Here is a 21,384-nt window from a genome sequence, read left to right as displayed (position 1 = left end):
ACATTACACCTAAGTTTTGAAATTGATTTCCACCACTTCATTTATATCTATCTTAAGAAGAAGAAAATTGGAATAATAGTATGACTTTTTTAGTTTCTTTATCGAGTATACATTTTCATATCCGCACTGGAAAGTGTGTAATGCTCTTTATCTTTTATTGGCTGAAAAAAACACATTTGTCTTTCGTTTGCTGCAAGACTAAGCCTGCATTTGGATAAAGGAATTAATTAATGTAAGGTATATCAATTCATGTAATGTGGAGGATTGTGACTCAGCTCTTGTAGAAATTTGTCGCAAGTTATCACTGTAAACCTTTATGCTTCAGGCTTTGTGTTATGCTTTATCCTTCTCCATAATTGATTCTCGAACTGCTGACATGCCTGCTCTACACTGTGGACGTCTTCGGCACATGAGTTTTGGGGTAACATTCCTAGAATCAAGTGATCTGGGCGGCTAGGTACTCATTGATGCAACTCTCTTGTATGTTCTTCTTATTCTGCCATTAAACTAATATTAAAACTTCCTCTTTTCTTATTTCAGTCCCTTCACATTTTTTTCATGTATGGCTGCAGAGGAGTAGGCAGCAGCAGGCAAGGTGGCATTGAGCACCGGAGCCGGCTGGGCATGTTTTTGAGCCATGGCCAGCAAATATTGGTGAGGTTCTTCAAGCTGCAAAAATTCACTGGCCTATGTCACTATTTCAGATTTCCATATGCAGAATAATGTGCAACCCTCTCCCACTTGAGGGTACATATGCATTGTATAATAACTTAACAAAAATTATGAGCATCTAATTTGTGAGCCCTAGAATATTTCCCAGCGTAATTTTAGAAATATCTATAACTTTCCTTCTTTGATTCAGTACCCATGTTATCTGAAGAAGTGACTAATAGCATCAAATTGGCTTTTTTTTATGGATACTGATACTATATTTAATTTTTTTTCATGCTGATGATTTCTTTATTTCTTTTTTTTTTATCTTGGCTGACCTTGTTTTCTGTAAATACTTAAGCTTATAAATATTAGGTACTTAATGATGTATCTTTTCCATTTTATTTTTGTCTTTGTAGTCTTGAATATGCTGGTCAGAATTCAGTTGTATCCATCCTTAGATTTGTGAGGTCTGTTTTGGGGCTATATAACTTATAGGAACCACGGAAATTTATCCTTTGTGGGTATAAGCTATGGAATACATTTTTTTCATTTTTTTTGTGAGAACTGAAACTATTTAATGTCCAAACTACAGAGCTACTTACACTAGAAGGTATCAAAAAAAAATTGTTGGCTTTATGTTACGAAGTTAAGGCATTGTAGTAGACGCTAAAACAAATTGATTCAAGGAAGGGTTTGTGATTCCTTGAAAGCACATCAGTACAAGCAGTAGCGTAAGTCTTGGCTACAGCATGCACGAAGCTTATACTGACAAGTAAGATGTTCATCAGTTGTAAACGGATCAGGGAAGCGAAAGGAAGATCAGTAGGGCAATAAGATGTCTCGGTAGGGAAAACATAAACATTCATGATTTTAAAATTTAAAATATTTTCTACTGAGTATAATATACATTTCTATTTAAGAGTACATCTTCTCTGCATGCTTGCAATAATGTTCTACTGAATCTAAAGGATGTTTTGTGCAGGTGGATGTTAGTATAAGCTCCTCTTCGTAGTATTGGCGTTGGTGCTGTGGAGGGGAACATCACCAAGGAGGCAGGAGAAAACTGATAAAGGCTTGGGTTATCGAAATGATTTTATCTAGAAATTAATCTTTTCGTTCCAAAATTCAGATTGTAATGTCAATATTTAGTTCCTTTTCTTATATATATTTTACCTCTATCTATGTTGGTTAAAGAATCATATTTATTATGATACAGATATTCAACATTTTTTGGCACAATATGCTTGTCAAGATGACTTTTCCTAACAAAGTGATTAGTTGGAGTAATAATACCAATTATTGTATTTAAATTTCATTAAAATTGGTCATTTACTTTTTGAGGTGGTTGAATGAAGTTTTTCTAAAACCAAGGTGGCATTTGATAGCCCGGTATTTTTTAAAAAAATTAAACACTTTGTTGTCAGATGCACTCTAGGTGTTACCATGATATGCGATCACATAGTTTTTTAAAAGGATATGTGATCACCACAAAATTTATGGGAGAGGGACTCGCATAGTAATCTTGTGGTGATGGTTCGTGTGAAGTGATAATGATGTCGGTACCTGACCAAGAAATTTGGTGGCTGCAATTGGTGCTGATATCTATGTCATGTTTGTGTGGATTAGAGGAAGATTGAAGTAACCTGAGAGATTGTGTTACACATTTTGATCTCAACATCGTAAAACAGGAAGAGATGTTGAATGTGGCACATTTGAGAAAAATATTACACAAGTTGTTGTTGAGCGTGTATAAACGTGCCTTGCACGTGCACGCTTACTAGTACAGTACTAGGTACCGACCTACCCTTCCCGCACGAAATCGTCCCGCCCGCCCCTCCTCTCGCTCTCGCGGCCGACAACCTCCGGGCTCCGGCGAAGCCAAGGCCCTCTCCTGCTCCCCACCCCCCGCTCCGGCAACGACCCAGGCGGTGTTGGCCTCTCCACTCCTCGTCCGCCGCCGCCAACTGCTTTCCATCTTTGAACTAATCTATCGATCATCGGATTCTAGGGTTCGGCACGCACGAGGCGGGCTGCTGCGGCGAAGCGAAGGTCAGCGGAATCGGCGGCGGCGCATCCTGTAGGAAGATCAGGGGAAGAAGAAACAAGTAAGCTCCGCTTTTCCTCGCTCTGCTGTTGCATCCAATTTCAGTTCGCATCTCTTCACACTGCACGGTTAAGCGGATTCAACATCTAGATTTCGTGATAAAATTGACTGCGTACAGAGGAAGGCGTAGCAGCGTAGTAGATGGCGTGTCCATGTTCAGATTGATGGGCAATCAGAGATCCTTTGGTCTTTCTTCAGTTACTATTTAGAGATTCCCCTCATGCCTGTACTGAAGCAGGGCATATTTGGATTGTGAGGGACTGGAAATAGACAGGCAATGAAACTGTATCCTTCAGAGTTCATATAGCTGTTCTTAGATGTCTAGGATCCCGACCTTTTATACCCAAATTAATTCCCCAAGTCCCACATGGCCAATAGTTTGCTAATTGCTGATTCCCGTCAGTAACCCCCAAAATCTCTAGCAGTACTGTCAGGCCTTTTGTTTCTCATTTTCCTCTAGACCGGTCTTCAGAGTAGACTCAGCTTTGTGTTGTTCTAGATTTCTCCATGTCTCATCAGTTACATGTTTACAATTTACTAAGTTTAATGTAATATACGTTTTTGGGCTGTTCATATTTACTACTCCATCTGTTTTTATTTACTAACCCCCAAAATATGTAGCAGGACCGTCAGGCCTTTTGTTTCTCATTTTCCTCTAGACCGATCTTCAGAGCAGGCTCAGCGTTGTGTTGTTCTAGATTTCTCCATTCTCCATGTCTCATCACTTTACATGTTAACAATTTATACTAGTAGATAGGATACGTTTTTGGGGTGTTCACATTCACTACTCCCTCTGTTTTTATTTACTTCGCATTTAAAGTCAAAGGTTGTAAAGTTTGACCAAATAATCAGGAATAATATGTCAACGTCTACAATATAAAATCTATGGTATTAAAATCGTTATAGAGTATTTTTTATATTATATGCTTCTGGAATTATGGATGTTGATATTTGTTCCTACATTCTTGATCAGTTTTTACAAAGTTCGACTTTAACTAGACCTAGAACGCGAAGTAAATAAAGATGGACGGAGTATTTTAGGATAAGTTACTGAGATTTATTGGGGCGTTTAAGTTGCATTTGGAATAGTAATTTGTAACTGATAGCATCTGAAAAGAATGACCAGACTTTTACTCACAGCAGCATTAACTTTTAACTAGGAAGGGATCAGATTGTCTAGTAATCAGAATGTTTTCAGCATTGCTTTTAATTATGAAACTTGACAATGTTAGTCGGTTTGGTAAATACGAAATTCCTCTGTTCCAGTATGCTACCTGTTAGAATCTGTACTTAAAATGCTGAAATTTTGTGTAATCAGAATGTCAGCATTGCTTTGAATTATGAATCTTGACAATGTTAGTCGGTTTGGTAAGTACGAAATTCCTCTGTTCCAGTATGATACCTGTTAGAATCTGTACTTAAAAATGCTGAATAAATTTTGCGTATTTCCTAGTCTTAAGTGTTCATTACCAAGCTTATACCGTGCTACTGAATGTTTGGGGTTCTTGTGGAACAAACTAGGTAACTAACCATCTACCGCAACCAGGATGGTTGGCCCACAGGGCCTAGGGGATTAGGTAGTAGTACATAGATTAGGTGGGATGAAAAAGGGATAGAACAGTTTGATAAAGAATGGTTGTGATTCTTTTGCGCAAACTTATTTTTTCTTTAAAAACGTGGACCCTTATTTACAGTTGTTGTTGACTGGGTTGACGGTTGCTGATTCATGCCCTGCTTGATATCTAACTATTAGACATGCTAGATTAACAGTTTCCAATTATTGTTAACCTAGGCATCATTCTTCAGCGCAAGTATTGTCCTTTGCACATGACAAGTAGCAAATGAATATATTGAATGTACTCTCAAGTTACACCAATTATGAACAGACATGCAATACTGTGATTAGTTGGATTATGCTTAGGTGGTGACAAAAGAGTAGGCTTAATGGTTTTAATTTTTAGCATAAATCATGTTTTATTTCTCAAAACTTTTTCCAAAAATTTAGCTCAAACTAAGGTTTCATTTTAACATTTGGTAAATGGTTAGGGCTAGCATGTCACATAGTCCGAACTATCCTAGCTGAAGACACCTATGAGGGTCACATAAACAGAGTCCTTCCCTTGAACGTTGGCTCGTAGAGTCCCATCAGATGGCGAATAGCTTCACGAGCAGCTTCCTCAACCCTGCTGTTCAATTCAGTCACGTGGGTTTGGTGCTTCGTTGATGTTACGAAGCATCGTGTACTAATATTCAGTAGATGTGCACATCTGCATTCCACAACTCTTTTTGCCTGCTTCAAGGAAGTGGTAACCATGATACATGGGGCGTTTCTTCATCTGAAGATGAGCTATCACATCCCAGAGCAAACGAGGCAAACGACCAGCATTCACACCATGCAAAATCTCCATAGGGACATTGGCCCTCTATAAGTTTTGATATCAGGAGAGATCATGTAATCATTTTAAATCTAGACAAGCTAAGGCATGATGGAAATATTCAACTTTTTGAATTACTCAAGAAACATTTTTCCTAAGGTTTTCAATATTGGGAAATTGAAAAAAGACAGCATGCAAAATCTCTGTAGGGACTTTGGCCCAAATTTTGATATAAGGAGAGAACCAGTAATCATTTTAAATCTAGACAAGCTAAGTGCATGATGGAAATACTTAACTTTTTGAATTACCCAAGAAAACAATTTTCCTAAGGTTTTCAATATTGGGAAAAATGCATGCACTTACCTTGTTAGATTTAAGATGATTACTAAATCTCTCCTTATTTCAAAAACATACAGATAGCCAAAGTTTGTATGGAGATTTCACACAGTGTGATCCCTGGTTGTGATAACTTCCAACACTGGGGTCAAGGACGCTATTTGTGAAGCTCTGCGCCATCTTCTCTGGATTCTAAGAGCGAGTGTTAAGGGAAGACTGTATGCTTGTGTGTTGTTCATAGGTGTGTTCAGCTAGGCTAGTTCGAACTTGGGTAACTTGGTAACCGTAATACCGTTTACCAAATATCTCTATGAAACTTAGGTTTGGGGTAAAATTTTAGAACGTAAAGTTTGCTTTACGCTAAAATCTAAAATCATGAAGCCTACTCTTTTATCAACACCTAAGCATATTGCATATCCGTTGATCATTTTAGTGTAACTTGACTCTTATGCTGCTTGTCATGTGCAAGGATAATACTTGCTTTGCCTGTTGCATATTTTCTGGAGCCACCACCTTCACTATGTTTCTTTGTTAATGACTGTGTATTCAACATTTGAAACATTGTAATAATGATATGGATATGATATTCGTCTTGTTAATGTTCGTACTTTCAAATCATTGGGACTAGATACAGTAGTTGCACCTAGACTCCAGATCCTACCAGGTCTGAGTTGTCACAGTCAACTAATGAGAAAATCTCTCTTTCCCAACAGCCAACACTTACCTTAACCCTTAGAATTTTTCTATATGTCACCTCCTTCAAATACTGTGCCAACCACCGTGACTACTTATTGAGCACCCTATAATATATGAAGCAACTGAGCGGCAGCATCCTGACCTTGGGAATTAGATCCTATTCACCAAACATGTGTGTGGGTGGTAGAACCTTAAGACATGAAGCATTATTCCAAAATGCCAGTGAGCATAGTTCCTCTGCTTCTGCAAGTACTTTCAAACCGATTCCTTCCAATCATGTTTCCATGGATATCCAATCGACTTTGCACAAAATGCACTAGATGATATGGCGAGATACGGTCAGTTATCTACTAAATCTAACAAGTCATTTTCATCGTTGTGGTTCAATGCCAACAATCACCGCTGCACCATCTCGTGTTTGTGGTTACTTCTTAATCTTGAAGCTTAGTACTTCCGGTCTACCGTAGACGTTGTGTGAGTGTGTGTTTATCGTGTACTCGGTGTTTCTTAAAAAAAAACTAGTTAGTTACGACTAAGGAAAACGGAAGGCTCTATTTAGAAAATTCTATAGAGCAAGGGTGTGCGCGCTTGTGTGTTCATTTTTTTTGAGTTTTTTTTTTTTTTGAGTTGTGTGCACGGCTCACCAACTTAGAATTTACGGTGGCAGATTTCCTCTGCTGAAATAGTAATGAGGCCAAGGACAAGAACGGAAATTACCCTAGACCAGGTCCACCACCGAGTCAGCCAACACATCTCCGGCTACTCCAACCTCATGATGGCATGTGAGGGTTTCAGGTGTCTCCAAAAAATAAAAATAAATCGTGTGATAGGGTTTCCTCCTAAGGCCTTGTTTGGCACTAGACTTTTAGTGGGGATAATTCCAACAAACTCCAAATCCCCACTTATTCTAAATGCATGTTTGGTGCTAGAGTATTGAGCGAGTTTAATCCCTGCTTATCCCCACTTTTCCCCAATTCTTAGCTGCTAGAGTTTTAATAGGATTAGTGGGGATAATCCGCAGCAAACTCTAAATCCCCACTTATTCTAAATGCATTTTTGATGCTAGAGTATTGAGCGAGTTTAATCCTTGCTTATCCTCACTTTCCCCTAAATCATAATGTATATTTTTTTCATTCCCTAATATTCTACCTTTACCTAGTGGATTGGGGATGGGGTATTGTGAGGATTGGCTGACGCTAAGCGTTCACCCAATATTTTTAGAATATTATCCTCACTAATACCCACAAACACTTAGTATTTAGTGTATTTTTCTCAATCCCCAATACTCTACCTCTACCTAGTGGATTGGGGATGAGGTTTTATGGGATTGGGTGATGGTAGGGGTTCATCCAATACTATAGAATATAATACTCTAGAATATTGGGTGAATCCCTACCGCCACCCAATCCCTGTAAAATCCCATACCCAATCCACTAGGTAGGGGTAGAGTATTGGGTATTGAAAAAGTACACTTAAGATATGAGAAAAAGTGGAGATAAGCAGAGATTAAACTCGTTCAATACTGTATCACCAAACATGCATTTAGAATATGTGGTTATTTGAAGTTTGGTCCAAATTATCCCCACTAATACACCAAACGAAAAACCTAATCCTAACAAACACTCTAGTACCAAACGGGCACCGGGATTCCTTCTAGTGCCGGTCTGCCGGATACGACAACCCCCCCCCCCCCCCGCCCGCCTCCGGTAACTACGTAGGAGGTGTTGGCCTCTCCACTCCTCGTTCGCTGCCGCCAACTGCTTTCTTTCTTTGAACTAATCTCTCGATCATTGGATTCTAGGGTTCGGCACGCACGCGGCGGGCTAGCGGCGCTGGCTGCTGCTGCGTAGCGAAGGAGTCTCGGCCGGGTAAGAGGAATCGGCGGCGGCGCATCCTGTAGGAACGTCAGGGGAAGAAGAAACAAGTAAGCTCCGCTTTTCCTCGCTCGGCTGTTTCATCCTATTTCAGTTTGCACCTGTTCGCATTGCACGGTTTGCGGATTCAATCTAGATTTCGTGATAAAATTGACTGCGTACAGAGGAAGGCATAGCAGGTAGTAGATGGCGTGTCCATGTTCAGATTGATGGGCAATCAGAGATTCTTTGGTCTTTCTTCAGTTACTGTTTACAGATTCCCCTCATGCCTGTACTGAAGCAGGTCATATATGGATTGTGAGCGACTGGAAATAGACAGGCAATGAAATTGTATCCTTCATAGTTCATATAGCTGTTCTTAATTGTGCAGGATCCCGACCTTTGATACCCAAATTCCCCAAGTCCTACATGGCCAATAGTTTGCTAATTGCTGATTCCCGTCGGTAACCCCCAAAATCTGTAGCAGGACCGTCAGCCTTTTGTTTCTCATTTTCCTCTAGACCGATCTTCAGAGCAGGCTCAGAGTTGTGTTGTTCTAGATTTATCCATTCTCCATGTCTCATCACTTTACATGTTAACAATTTATACTAGTTTAAGATAGGATACGTTTTTGGGGTGTTCACATTCACTACTCCCTCTGTTTTTATTTACTTTGCATTTAAAGTCAAACGTTGTAAAGTTTGACCAAATAATCAGGAAAAAAGTGTCAACGTCTACAATATAAAATCTATGGTATTAAAATCGTTATAGAGTATTTTTTCAATCTAAAATCTATGGTATTAAAATCGTTATAGAGTATTTTTTTTTATATTATATGCTTCTGGAATTATGGATGTTGATATTTGTTCCTACATTCTTGATCAGTTTTTACAAAGTTCGACTTTAACTAGACCTAGAACGCGAAGTAAATAAAGATGGACGGAGTATTTTAGGATAAGTTACTGAGATTTATTTGGGCGTTTAAGTTGCATTTGGAATAGTAATTTGTAACTGATAGCATCTGAAAAGAATGACCAGACTTTTACTCACAGCAGCATTAACTTTTAACTAGGAAGGGATCAGATTGCCTAGTAATCAGAATGTTGTCAGCATTGCTTTGAATTATGAAACTTGACAATGTTAGTCGGTTTGGTAATACGAAATTCCTCTGTTCCAGTATGTTACCTGTTATAATCTGTACTTAAAAATGCTGAAATTTTGCGTATTCCCTAGTCTTAAGTGTTCATTACCAAGCTTATACTGTGCTACTGAATGTTTAGTGTTCTTGTGGAACAAACTAGGTAACTAACCGTCTACCGCAACCAGGATGGTTGGACGACAGGGCCTAGGGGATTAGGTAGTAGAGATAGATTAGGTGGAATGAAAAAGGGATAGAACAGTTTGATAAAGAATGGCTCTGATTCTTTTGTGCAAACTTATTTTTTTTCTTTAAAAACGTGGAACCTTATTTACAGTTGTTGTTGACTGGGTTCTCCGGTTGCTGATTCATGCCCTTTTTGATATCTAGCTTTTAGACATGCTAGATTACAGTTTCCAATTATTGTTAACCTAGGCATCATTCTCCAGCGTAAGTATTGTCATTTGCACATGACAAGTAGCAAGTCAGTATATTGAATGTACTCTCAAGTTACACAAATTATGAACAGACATGCAATACTGTGATTTGGTGGGTTATGCTTAGGTGGTGACAAAAGAGTAGGCTTAATGGTTTAATTTTTAGCATAAATCATGTTTTATTTCCCAAAACTTTTTCCAAAAATTTAGCTCAAACTAAGGTTTCATTTAAACATTTGGTAAATGATTAGGGTTAGCATGTCACATAGTCTGAACTATCCTAGCTGAAGACACCTATGAGGGTCACATAAACAGAGTCTTCCCTTGAACATTGGCTCGTAGAGTTCCATCAGATGGCGAATAGCTTCACGAGCAGCTTCCTCAATCCTGCTGTTCAATTCAGTCACGTCAGTTAGGTGTTTCGTTGATGTTACGAAGCATCGTGTACTAACATTCAGTAGCTGTGCACATCTACATTCCACAACTCATTTTGCCTGCTTCAAGGAAGTGGTACCTGTGATACACGGGGCGTGTCTTCATCTGAAGGTGATATATCACATCCCAGAGCAGACGAGGCCAACAACTAGCATTCACACCATGCGAAATCTCTGTAGGGACTTTGGCCCTCTATAAGTTTTGATATAAGGAGGGATCCAGTAATCATTTTAAAACTAGACAGCTAAGTGCATGATGGAAATACTTAACTTTTTGAATTTACTCAAGAAAACATACTTCCTAAGGTTTTCAATATTGGGAAATTGAAAAAAGACAACATGTGAAATCTCTGTTGGGACTTTAGCCCTCTATAAGGTTTGATATAAGGAGAGATCCAGTAATCATTTTAAATCTAGACAAGCTAAGTGCATGATGGAAATACTTAACTTTTTGAATTACTCAAGAAAACATTTTTCCTAAGATTTTCAATATTGGGAAAAATGCCATGCACTAACCTTGTTAGATTTAAGATGATTACTGAACTTCTCCTTATTTCAAAACCTATAGATGGCCAAAGTTCCTATGGTGATTCAAAATTAGCAGGCACAGATCCAGTGCGAGTCTGGGAAGAACCTATCCAAGTGATGACTTCCAACACTGGGGTCAAGGATGCTACTTGTGAAGTTCTGCGCCATCTTCTCTGGACTCTAAAAGCCAGTGTTAAGGGAAGACTGTATGCTTGTGTGTTGTTCATAGGTGTCTTCAGCTAGGCTAGTTTGAACTTGGGTGACTTGGTAACCCTATACCGTTTACCATCCCTATGAAACTTAGGTTTGAGGTAAATTTTTGAAAAGTAAAGTTTGCTTCACGCTAAAATCTAAAATCATGAAGCCTACTCTTTTGTCAACACCTAAGCATATGCATATCCGTTAATCATTTTAGTGTAACTTCACGGATAATACTTGCTCTGGAGATTTATGCCTAGATTTACGATACTCCAGTTGATTGCCCGTTGCATATTTTCTGGAGCCACCACCTTTATTTTGTTTCTCTGTTATTTTGTCTATGGATAATTAATCTAGTAATGACTGTGTATTCAACATTTGAAACGTTGTACTAATGATATGGATATGATATTCGTCTTTTTAATGTTCGTACTAGCAAATCCTTGGGATTAGATACAATGGTTGCACCTAGACTCCAGATCCTACCAGGTCTTGGTCGTCACAATCAATTAATGAGAAAATCTCTCTTTCCCAACACTTACCTCAACCCTTATAATTTTTCTATATGTCACCTCCTTCAAATACTATGCCAGTCGCCGTGACTAGTTGTTACCATAGGCTGTGGGCTATTGAGCACCCTATAATCTATGAAGCAACTGAGCGGCAGCATCCCGACCTTGGGAATTAGATCCTATTCACCAAACATGTGTGTGGGTGGTAGAACCTTAAGACATGAAGCATTATTCCAAAATGCCAGTGAACATAGTTCGTCTACTTTTTTCTGCAAACACCTTCAAACTGAAGATATGTTTGGCAGTAAAGTATATCAAAGAACCAAAATATTGGAAAAGTACAACATTTTAGCCTTTAGGCACAAAATACCATAGTTTTGCCATATCCGTGACGAGGTACGAAGCAGCAGCACGACGGCACTGAGGTCTGGGTCGACTCGAACGTGGAGTGGCCACAACAGCAGTGGCGATGAGTCGGACTCCTTCCCTCCGGTTACTTCGCCCCCTCCGCGTCCGTGAAGACCGAGCCACGCCACCAGGGAATGATCCCGCTCCCCATGCTGGCTTGGGGAGAGATGGGTGAGCGGGGAGGCGCCATGGCCTGGTGAGAGAATTGGGGAATTGGGACTGTTTTGGAGTGAAGGTACTAGGGATGATATATCTTTTCGTGCGGCCGTTTTCTGGAGTGAGGCGAAGCAGTTTGACGACAAGGCTGAAAACGTGCCGGAAGCCCGGAACAGGAGGCTAAGGCGTTCTACTTCAGCTGGTACTAAATGGTGGCCGACATGTCCATCCTGACTGCAGGGATGCTGCTCGTTTGGTTTGAGGACAAGGTGAGCTGGGGATTTGGGTACGGCATCTGCGCGTTGTTCGTGTTGGTTATCGTCAGCCTTGCCTCCACAACACCCATGTAGGCATGTACCGGATCCTGTAGCCTGAGAGTAATGTAGGTATCTTATTCAGACTAGCAGTTGTGCTCCCCGAGTGAGATACGCCAGGTTCTTGGACAAGGCTGACATTTTTATGCATAAAGACCTTGATCAGGGTGGCAACTGGCCATGGTGCTATGCACGGTGACGCCGGTGGAGGAGCTCAAGATGCAGCTGCAGCTGATCCCTATCGGGCTCACCTCGGCTCTGTACTTCATCGCCAATCTGCAGGCGTGCAGACCTCGTTCGTGCAGCAGGACCACCAGACGGACTCTATGATCCTGGCCCCAACGCTGATGTCCGTCCACACGGTGTGCGCTGTTGCCTGAGCTTGCATCACGGCATACGAATTGCGATGCCAGCCTCCTGCCATTGCAGCTCATGGGACTTGGGCATGTGTGGTGGCTGCGTGCACCGAGGTGCACAGGCTGCAGATGCCCGGGGATCATCAGCTTATGGATAGGGTGGCTGCTGCCTCAGTAGGGATGGTGGTCTGGGATGCGTGGCTCTCCCTGGGGCAGCTGGAGTTCTTCTCTGCATGCCCGGCCAGGCCGCCAGTTGTCCAGACTTGCGACCTGACCAATCCTGACGTCGTGTGCGGCTCATGTTGTGAAAGCGAAGAAGGTACAGGCTGTGGTTTGCTAGGGGTGCTCCATGTGCTGCAATAATATGTAGCTCATGAGCTCATCCTTGGTTTGTCCATGGCCGCTGAGATGATAGGACAGCGGGGGTGGCTTCGAATAGAGCCAGGCGTGCGTTTAGTTCTTCTAGCTTTCTCCGGTTCAGAAAAAAAGTTTTGGGTTGTTGTTTTTAATACTCCTTCAAACATACCACAGTTGGGGGAATACTGCAGTATTAATACCACACTTTAACACGTCAACTTATTTTAAACTTCGGTAGTCTCGAAATACTTTGCTACCAAACAGTGTGAATGTGTTATTTAGCTCTATGTGTGGATAGAGTGGTTGTTTATTTATGAACACAGTTAGTTGGTAGCTTACAAAGAGTGTCAAGATACATTCAAATTTAATCAAACTTTCGACATTCTTTGATGGACAGAGGGAGTACATAGTTTGTTACATGCTAGAAAAGATAAAATATATTAAGGCAGCAATATTATGAAACCTCTTAACATGTAGCAGACGTGAGTATTCGTGCCAGATGGCAAAAACCATTTTGTATCAATTTTCATTGACATGTTCATTAATGTCCCATGTCGAAATGGATTTATTTGCTTATACATAACTCTTTTATCATTGTATTCAGGTCTTCTCGCAATGGGTTTAATCACTGGCAGCTTCAAATTTTTAATGGGAATGGGATGCGGTGTCTATGTAGCTCAGAACTACAACGTTCCAAATGTGAAGAAGCTGTTCAACACGTATGTTTTCCTGGCAAAGCACCTTGAGGAAACATACCGTAAGCCAAAGAAGGATGACGATGGTCACACCCCCTAGGCCCTAGCAAAGTGAAGTATACGCTGACATAACAGAAACGTGATCTTCGTATATGGTTAAGCAGTTTTGATCTTCAAGAGCTGCGAACTCCGATTTGCTCATACTAGTGGTTAGCTGTGAAATTTGTCGATGGCGCTGTTTGTGGACCGTTAAGACACGCATATTATGCTCATTGTTGCCTAGATGAACACTCCCGGTTGTTCATTTTCCAATTCTCGATTTCCGAAATATTGAGCTGAATATTTTTTTGTTATCATTTCTACGAATTGCCAGGTAGCTCAATTCTCAACTGCTCGCTGATATGTTCCATAAGGCCTGAATTAGAGGATTTTCTTCACATAGGAATTGTACTCACCGTTAAGCCTCCTACTTGATTTTTTGGTTTCAAATAGACTGCTTGGAACATAAACAATCTGGGTTTCAAATAGACTGCTTGGAAGATAAACAATCTACTAGTCCCTCCGTCTCATAATACAGTATATAAGATGTTATTAGAACAACTATAGGAGTATTGGTCATAATAGCATCGTATATCATGGGACAGATGTAGTAGTAGTAGTCTGTTAGAATTAAACGTTCATGTATACTCCCTCTGTCCCTATCGAAAGTGTCACAACTTCGTCAAAATTTGGAAAGTGTCACAACTTCGTCAAAATTTGGATGTATGAAATTCCAACTCATAATTATTAGAAGTTCCAAAGTGTTGAACTTCATACCATGATATTTCATAGTATCAACTTGGATTATATCAGACTTGTGACCGAACGCCAAATTTTGAACTGCCGCATTAGAAGGTTTAGAACACTTTCAACCTCACTTACACTAGTACTGAACCGACACTTGAGCTGGTTATCGTCTATAGACCTTAGACGGTTCTCCTATCCGTCTCTCAACTCGATATCCTAGCTATGTCATCTCTTCATTCCTACCGCTCGAATCGACTGAGCTATGACTGGGAATCACCATGGCTAGCCGTCCCATGGCCTCCGTGTGCGAAGTATCAGGCATGGGTCGCGGCCGTCCCATGGCCTCCGCCTGCGAAGCATCATGCATGGGTGTCGACGTAGCCGATCATGCCTTTGCAGACCGGCCGCTACTTCGTTCCTCGTGGATCTATCGATGCTGCCGCTTTTTTTTCTTGATGCAATCAACCTTGCCCCTACCAAATCAAAGGGACCTCGTCTTCACCGAATTTTGTGCCCTCACAGGAATCATTCCGCCGTTTTCTGAAGGTGCGGCCACAGAAGGATGCCATCGAGGCAAAACAACGATCCACAAGGCCTGGTGCGTGTATAAGTAGAGGGGTGGCTGCGGCGAGGAGGAGGAGATTCGGTCGGTCACGCCGCAGGCGTATGTGTCGGTGGCTTTGTGAGGGGAATGGTCTCTAGTAGGTAATAAACCGACATGGACACGTATGTGGAGACGCGCTGAACTACAATCTGATTGCACCTATAGGTGCCCCTTAGGAGCACAACCAGATCGCCAGCGAACCGGAGCAAAAGGGCGACCTAGGAAGGCGTAAAATAAGATGGATGAAAACATAGAGTGATGGATCAAACAATGGAAAACGTTAGTTTTTTTATCGCTAAAGAAATAGGTATAGACTAGATATAAATAAAATGAGTGAACCTATACACTAAAAAACATCCATATGCCTTTCAAATTATCACTAGTCAAAAGTAAGAGTTTCAGAATACCACTGGTAAAAAAACCAAAGTGTCAAAATAATATTCTTTTTGAAAACTTCATTCCGAAATATCATTGTGTTCAAACTGAGACTAACTGAGTAACATGAGTACCAGAAAGACATTGATGCTCTCTACGAGACTAAGTGAGACTAGTGGTATTTAGAAACTTTTGGTTTTGACTAGTGGTATTCCCTCACTGTCAGCGTGCAGCGTGTGCGACGGTGCGACCGTGTGGTGTGTGGCCATATTCCTACACAAAGGGCAAAATAGTCTGTTTTCTGGGCATGGATATGAATGAGGGATGTGTAGAGGGGACATCTTTAGAAAACTCCGGATTCTGACGTTCCTCGGGGAGCGGTGTCCCTATAGGCTCCAGCTCTGCGCTGCGTACCATCACTTCACACCAGAGCTCAGCTCGCCTGTGAAGACAGACAGGGAGAGAGAGACGAACAGACAGCGATATCTTTCATCGATTGGCTGGATCACGCTACCTCGTTCTTGCTTTTTTGGTTTATGCAATCTCTCTTGCTTTTTCTTTCATCTGAACAAGGGCAACCAAAATTTTGAAACTCGCAACCCAACTAGCTTGTGTTTTCTTCTTGAACCACTTGGACTAGCTTGTGTTCCGAGTACTCATCGTTCTGAATTCTGATGGCAAGAAGGATTCAGTCTCTTGTCACATCGGTTATGTTTGCCTCTTTTGATGGGACTATCTAATCTGCTAGTGAGTTCTTTGACCACCGAGAGAGCAGGAGCAGCAGCAGCCTTATATTTTGGTGAGTCCATTCATTTCAACCTGCAGTTCTCACCATATATGAATCAAACAATAAATTTGTAATTGATTGTGTCAGTCATACTCTAAGTTTTATTAGATTGTTATAATCAGCTGCAATGTTGAGGAAGACATCAGGTAAGGCCGGAGGAGGAGCAGTTGAGAGCAGTCCGCCTGCTGCAGGACTAATGGGGCATGAGCTCGCCAGGCACAGCAATGGCAGCAGGCCTTCCTCCCTTCTGCCGCTCTCTCCAAGGTCACTCACAAGCCTCTTCTCCACGGACGCCCCCACGAGCCCCACCTCCATGCTCCATGAGTCCAAGAACCAGCCCCGCTCCAGCCCAAGAAACCCCCCAAACGGTCATTCTCACGGCGCCGGCCTCGCCGCCGTGCTCGTCGCCGGCGAGGCCGAGCCGGAGCACCGCGCAAACGGCAGGGTGCTGCTCGGGATGCGCCTGAGGGTGCAGCTGCCTCCCATGAAGGGGCTCGGTAGCATCGGCTGCGACCTGCCGAGCTCACCGATCGAGTTCGGCGTCAAGAACAGGGACTCCCAGCTCGCGCTGCTCTCCCCGGTGCAGCGGTCGCCGCTGTCGTCGGCGGCAGCGAGGGCGGCGCGGATGGAGGTGGAGGAGCTGGCGGAGGAGGACTACACCTGCGTCATCGCCCGGGGGCCCAACCCCAAGATGACCCACATACTCGATGACCGCGTCGTCGAGAGCTGCGCCGGCGATGATTGCTGTCAGCTGAGCCATGCCTGCTATGGGTGCAAGAAAGGGATTGGGGCCAGGCAACCATGCTCTCATCTTGCAGCATAGGTAATAATGAAAAAGATTCTGAATTCCGATTGCTGCATTTCAGATGCTCTGCATATCAATTTCCATGCCTGTTGGTATCCTTAATTCACTTGACATTGCAAATGTTTAATATATTTTGACATGACTTAGGAGTAGTGTAGATCATTGCTCAGATGATCAGTTTGATCAACTTCGTTCACTTCGTCAGCACATAGTAAGTCGCCGTTTCCGACTAGCGGTTTCGGTGTCCCGATTAGTTCCAGCTAACCATTGTTCAGAGATAGATAATGGGAGCACTTTTTAAGCATACAAGATAAGATCATGGTCATACTTTATTGCGAACCTACTTAGCGCAAAGCGACATCTTTGGCTGCAATCGCATTGTTTACAGTCTACCGTCAGCCACTCCAATAGACCAATAGGATTTCATTTTCAATTGCCTGAAACTGAAAGCAACATGGACTCTCTGGATAGTTTAGGCACAGCTTGTACTAGCAACTAGCAACTAGCAACTAGCCTGTAAAGTATTTGATGCGGCATTGCTGTCAATTCATTATGAGCCTGTGGGTGACATCGGTTGATTTCAGGTTGCCAAAATTCGATGAAATACTGATTTTTTTTTTTGTGTGGCCCTAAGGCAAGAAATGGTAGACAGATACTAGATCTGGGGTCCCCCAATCTTTGTCAGTCATTTGTTGCCGGCCTGGATTTTTTCCATGACGGTGACGCTTCCGTACCCTGGATTCAGGCTCCCAGGTGAAGAATGAGATGCACCATAGGTATTGGCATATTGCCACCACGGCTATGTGCTAATTATTGAGCTCCTTGACCTGGATGTATTGGGTTTGTTTAAATGTTTGTCTACACAAAATCTCGTGTCTTGGTATAAGGGTGCCTCGGAGGGTAGCAATTTTCACCGAAACTGTAATCTCCATTCAGTACATTCCTGTGTCCTATGTTGTCTTACTACTACAAGTGATATGGTAATATGCAGGATGATATTGGTTATCTTATCACACTCGGTTTGAAATTTTGTTGTACCTTGTACCGCAACAAATTTTTGCTAATTCATCCTTGTTTATGTTTCAGAGACGAGAAACTCATTCTGCAGCAGCAAATGCAGCTACCGGGAGGTGGTATTGGGGTGAAAGATCGGCGACTCACTAGAGACACGTCACCGAAAAACTGAAACCCTGAACATTTTCAGCCTGATTTTGGCAGAAGTCTGCATTGTGTCTTCAGACCATTATTGCATTGATTTGTTTTGATCCAAATGAATGCACGATTATTGGTCGGTGCAATCGAAGTTAGCCTGGGTTTGGCCCTATTTTTGCTGTAGTAGAAAAACCTCGAGTAATGCTAAGCTCAGCTCCCCGTCATGTGCTGAGAATTGTTCCTGTTTCATTGTTCTTCTTTCTTCAGTTAAGGATAGAGATGCCACTGTCCACTGAAAAATTATACCTCTGGCAAGAACTATGCGAACATCTATGCACATCCGTCGATGCTAACGATCGTAATTTCAAAGAGCCACTTGGCGACAACTAAAATAAGGTGAAAATTATACCTTTGATGGTTTGGAAGTTCTAGTCCACATTGTAGCCAAACAATGCATAGAGACCTGCAAGCTTTGGGCGCATAGGACCAGGAAGGGAGAAAAATATTCCCTCCATCTTATTCAGGCCTTCGGAACTGGGTGGAAAGCTTGAGATAGTTGGAACTTTATAGGTTTTCTTCTTTCCTAGTTGCTACTCTCTAGCAACTTTGTACAAACTCCTTTATTATTAAAATAATAAAAATGCAGTGGGAAAACCCACTGTTCAGGTTTAAAAATGCAGTTTGGCAAAGAAGGAGGACCAATTCCAAACTACTCCCTCATATCATGTTTAATCGACGCAGAACGATGCCTAAGTGCATGCTCGCCTGGCTACCCTCCACGTCGATTACAGACAATCAGAGGTAGTAGATGCAAAGCGTGATTCTTTGACACTTGCCTTGCAAGAGACAATGGAATAGTTGGTAGCCATCAAGTGAGAATAGAAAAGAGAGGGGAATCTAGGAGAAACATGAACACATAAAACGCTAAGTACAAACAATACTTGAAATTGATGAGGTCAATGCCCGGTCAAAAGCCAACGAAGTAGAAATCAAGCATAAGAAAATAGATCTAAAGCTACTCTCGAATTATGACAACTGAACTGAGCATCATGGACTGAATTGCAAGGGCTTGGTTCGAAAAGAAGCACAAGATGACAATATGATCAGAGATCGAGATGATTGATCACTCGATGAGATCTAGATCTACATCTTCACCAATCAAATCTCTCTTTTTGTGAGGGGACCCCGCGAGATCTATATCTTAGACAAATTTGGTGTTCTCCTTCTTTGTTATCCATCTCTTATTCCCCCATAAGTTTTTGTAGCTTTGGTGGAATTTAGGAGAGAAGGACTTGCCATTGCATTAGGTGCATCAGTGTGAGTTCTCCACGGTGATTCGTGGAAGTGAAAGTGATAAGCTTATTAATGTTGGGTTATTGGAACCCTAGGCGGATTTTTGGCTTAGTGGTATCCTTGGGGCCTCCAATTAAGTTTAGGAGATTCCTTAAGCGTGAGGACTTCGTGGAGATTACTTGGGACCTCCAATTAAGTTGTCAAGATTCCTCAAGTTTTAGACCTCCGTGGCAATTTGTCGGCACTCTCCAATTCAGTTGTGGAGTTTGCCCCAAGCTTGCACAGGTTCGGTGACCACCCTCAAGGTTCCATAGTGGATCGAGGACTTCCCTTTTGGTGGGAAGCTAGGCTCGAGAATAACACAGTGATGCCTTAGTGAAGTTTGTGGAGCCTTGTGCTGTGCATAGAAAACAAAAAATTTCCTACCGCGAGAACGCAATCCAAGCCAAGATGCAATCTAGAAGACGGGAGCAACGAGGGGATGAACGAGACTCACCCTTGAAGATTTCAAAGCCTACAAGATGAGGCTCTTGTTGCTGCGGTAGACGATCACTTGCCGCTTTCAAAAGCGCGTAGAAGATCTTGACGGTGCCACAATCGGGCAGCACCTCCGTACTCGGTCACACGTTCGGTGTTGATGAAGACGACGTCCTTCTCCCCGTTCCAGCGGGCAGCGGAAGTAGTAGCTCCTCCTTGAATCCGGCAGCACGACGGCGTGGTGGCGGTGGCAATGGAGATCTCCGGCGGAGCTTCTCTAAGCGTTGCGGGAGAGGTGGAGGAGGTGGGGCGGCTAGGGTTTGGGAGAGGGGGTGGCCGGCCACTAAGGGGTGCGGCCAAGCTATGGCTTTTTGGTGGTCAGCCCCCTCCCCTTGGCCCCTCTTTATATAGGTGGAACCCCCAAGTGTTGGACTACAAGTCTTCGAATAAGACCCCAACCCAAAACCTTCCATGTGTAGGGAAACCTACCCAAGGTGGGATTCCCACCTCAAGTGGGACTCCCACCCTTCCATGAGGGGGTGGCCGGCCCCCTTGGTGGAGTCCACTTGGGACTCCACCCCTCTAGGGTTGGCCGGCCATGGGTGGTGGAGTCCCTTCGGGACTCCGCCTTCCAAAGTGATTTCTTCCGGACTTTTCTAGAACCTTCTAGAACCTTCCATAAATGCACCGGATCATTTTCAAACTTATAAAATGACTTCCTATATATGAATCTTATTCTCCGGACCATTTCGGAACTCCTCGTGATGTCCGGGATCCCATCCGAGACTTCGAACAAAACTTCGAACTCCATTCCATATTCAAGTTCTACTAATACGACATCAAACCTTAAGTGTGTCACCCTACGGTTCGCGAACTATGTAGACATGGTTGAGAACTCTCTCCGACCAATAACCAATAGCGGGATCCGGAGATCCATAATGGCTCCCACATATTCAACGATGACTTAGTGATCGAATGAACCATTCACATACGATACCAATTCCCTTTGTCACGCGATATTTTACTTGTCCGAGGTTTGATCATCGGTATCTCTCTATACCTTGTTCAACCTCGTCTCTTGACAAGTACTCTTTACTCGTACCGTGGTATGTAGTCTCTTATGAACTTATTCATATGCTTGCAAGCTAATTAGACGACATTCCACCGAGAGGGCCCAGAGTATATCTATCCGTCATCGGGATGGACAAATCCCACTTGTTGATCCATATGCCTCAACTCATACTTTCCGGATACTTAATCCCACATTTATAACCACCCATTTACGCAGTGGCGTTTGATGTAATCAAAGTACCTTTCCGTTATAAGTGATTTACATGATCTCATGGTCGAAAGGACTAGGTAACTATGTATCGAAAGCTTATAGCAAATAAATTAATGACGTGATCTAATGCTACGCTTAATTGGGTGTGTCCATTACATCATTCATATAATGATATAACCTTGTTATTAATAACATCCAATGTTCATGATTATGAAACTAATCATCTATTAATCAACAAGCTAGTTAAGAGGCTTACTAAGGACTCATTGTTG

The 21,384-nt window shown here is 42.3% G+C and overlaps 2 protein-coding genes across 5 annotated transcripts; both read left to right on the top strand.

Moving 5' to 3' along the window:
- Positions 1-2,676: 2,676 nt before the first annotated feature.
- Positions 2,677-13,940, top strand: LOC124677288. 2 transcript variants are annotated; one of them, XM_047213291.1, is made up of 3 exons: positions 2,694-2,759; positions 7,967-8,089; positions 13,461-13,940. In XM_047213291.1, the coding sequence occupies exon 3, from the start codon at positions 13,472-13,474 to the stop codon at positions 13,649-13,651; it is 180 nt and encodes a 59-aa protein (XP_047069247.1). In that variant the 5' UTR covers positions 2,694-2,759; positions 7,967-8,089; positions 13,461-13,471; the 3' UTR covers positions 13,652-13,940. The 2 variants fall into 2 exon arrangements, with proteins under 2 accessions (XP_047069248.1, XP_047069247.1); XM_047213292.1 differs by lacking the exon at positions 7,967-8,089 and having other exon boundaries at positions 2,677-2,759.
- A 1,753-nt stretch (positions 13,941-15,693) lies between these two features.
- Positions 15,694-18,301, top strand: LOC124677658 (FCS-Like Zinc finger 8-like). Of its 3 annotated transcripts, none has more exons than XM_047213623.1 (3): positions 15,694-16,115; positions 16,243-16,926; positions 17,995-18,301. In XM_047213623.1, exon 2 carries the CDS (start codon positions 16,300-16,302, stop codon positions 16,924-16,926), a length of 627 nt encoding a protein of 208 aa, XP_047069579.1. In that variant the 5' UTR covers positions 15,694-16,115; positions 16,243-16,299; the 3' UTR covers positions 17,995-18,301. The 3 variants fall into 3 exon arrangements, with proteins under 3 accessions (XP_047069579.1, XP_047069577.1, XP_047069578.1); XM_047213621.1 differs by having other exon boundaries at positions 16,226-16,926; XM_047213622.1 differs by having other exon boundaries at positions 16,212-16,926.
- The last annotated feature ends 3,083 nt before the right edge of the window (positions 18,302-21,384 follow it).

Source organism: Lolium rigidum, chromosome 7 (genome assembly GCF_022539505.1).
Source record: "Lolium rigidum isolate FL_2022 chromosome 7, APGP_CSIRO_Lrig_0.1, whole genome shotgun sequence".
In the NCBI taxonomy this organism is placed as follows: domain Eukaryota; kingdom Viridiplantae; phylum Streptophyta; class Magnoliopsida; order Poales; family Poaceae; genus Lolium; species Lolium rigidum.
Note: the sequence above shows the minus strand (reverse complement) of the source record. Positions and strands in the feature narration are given on the sequence as shown.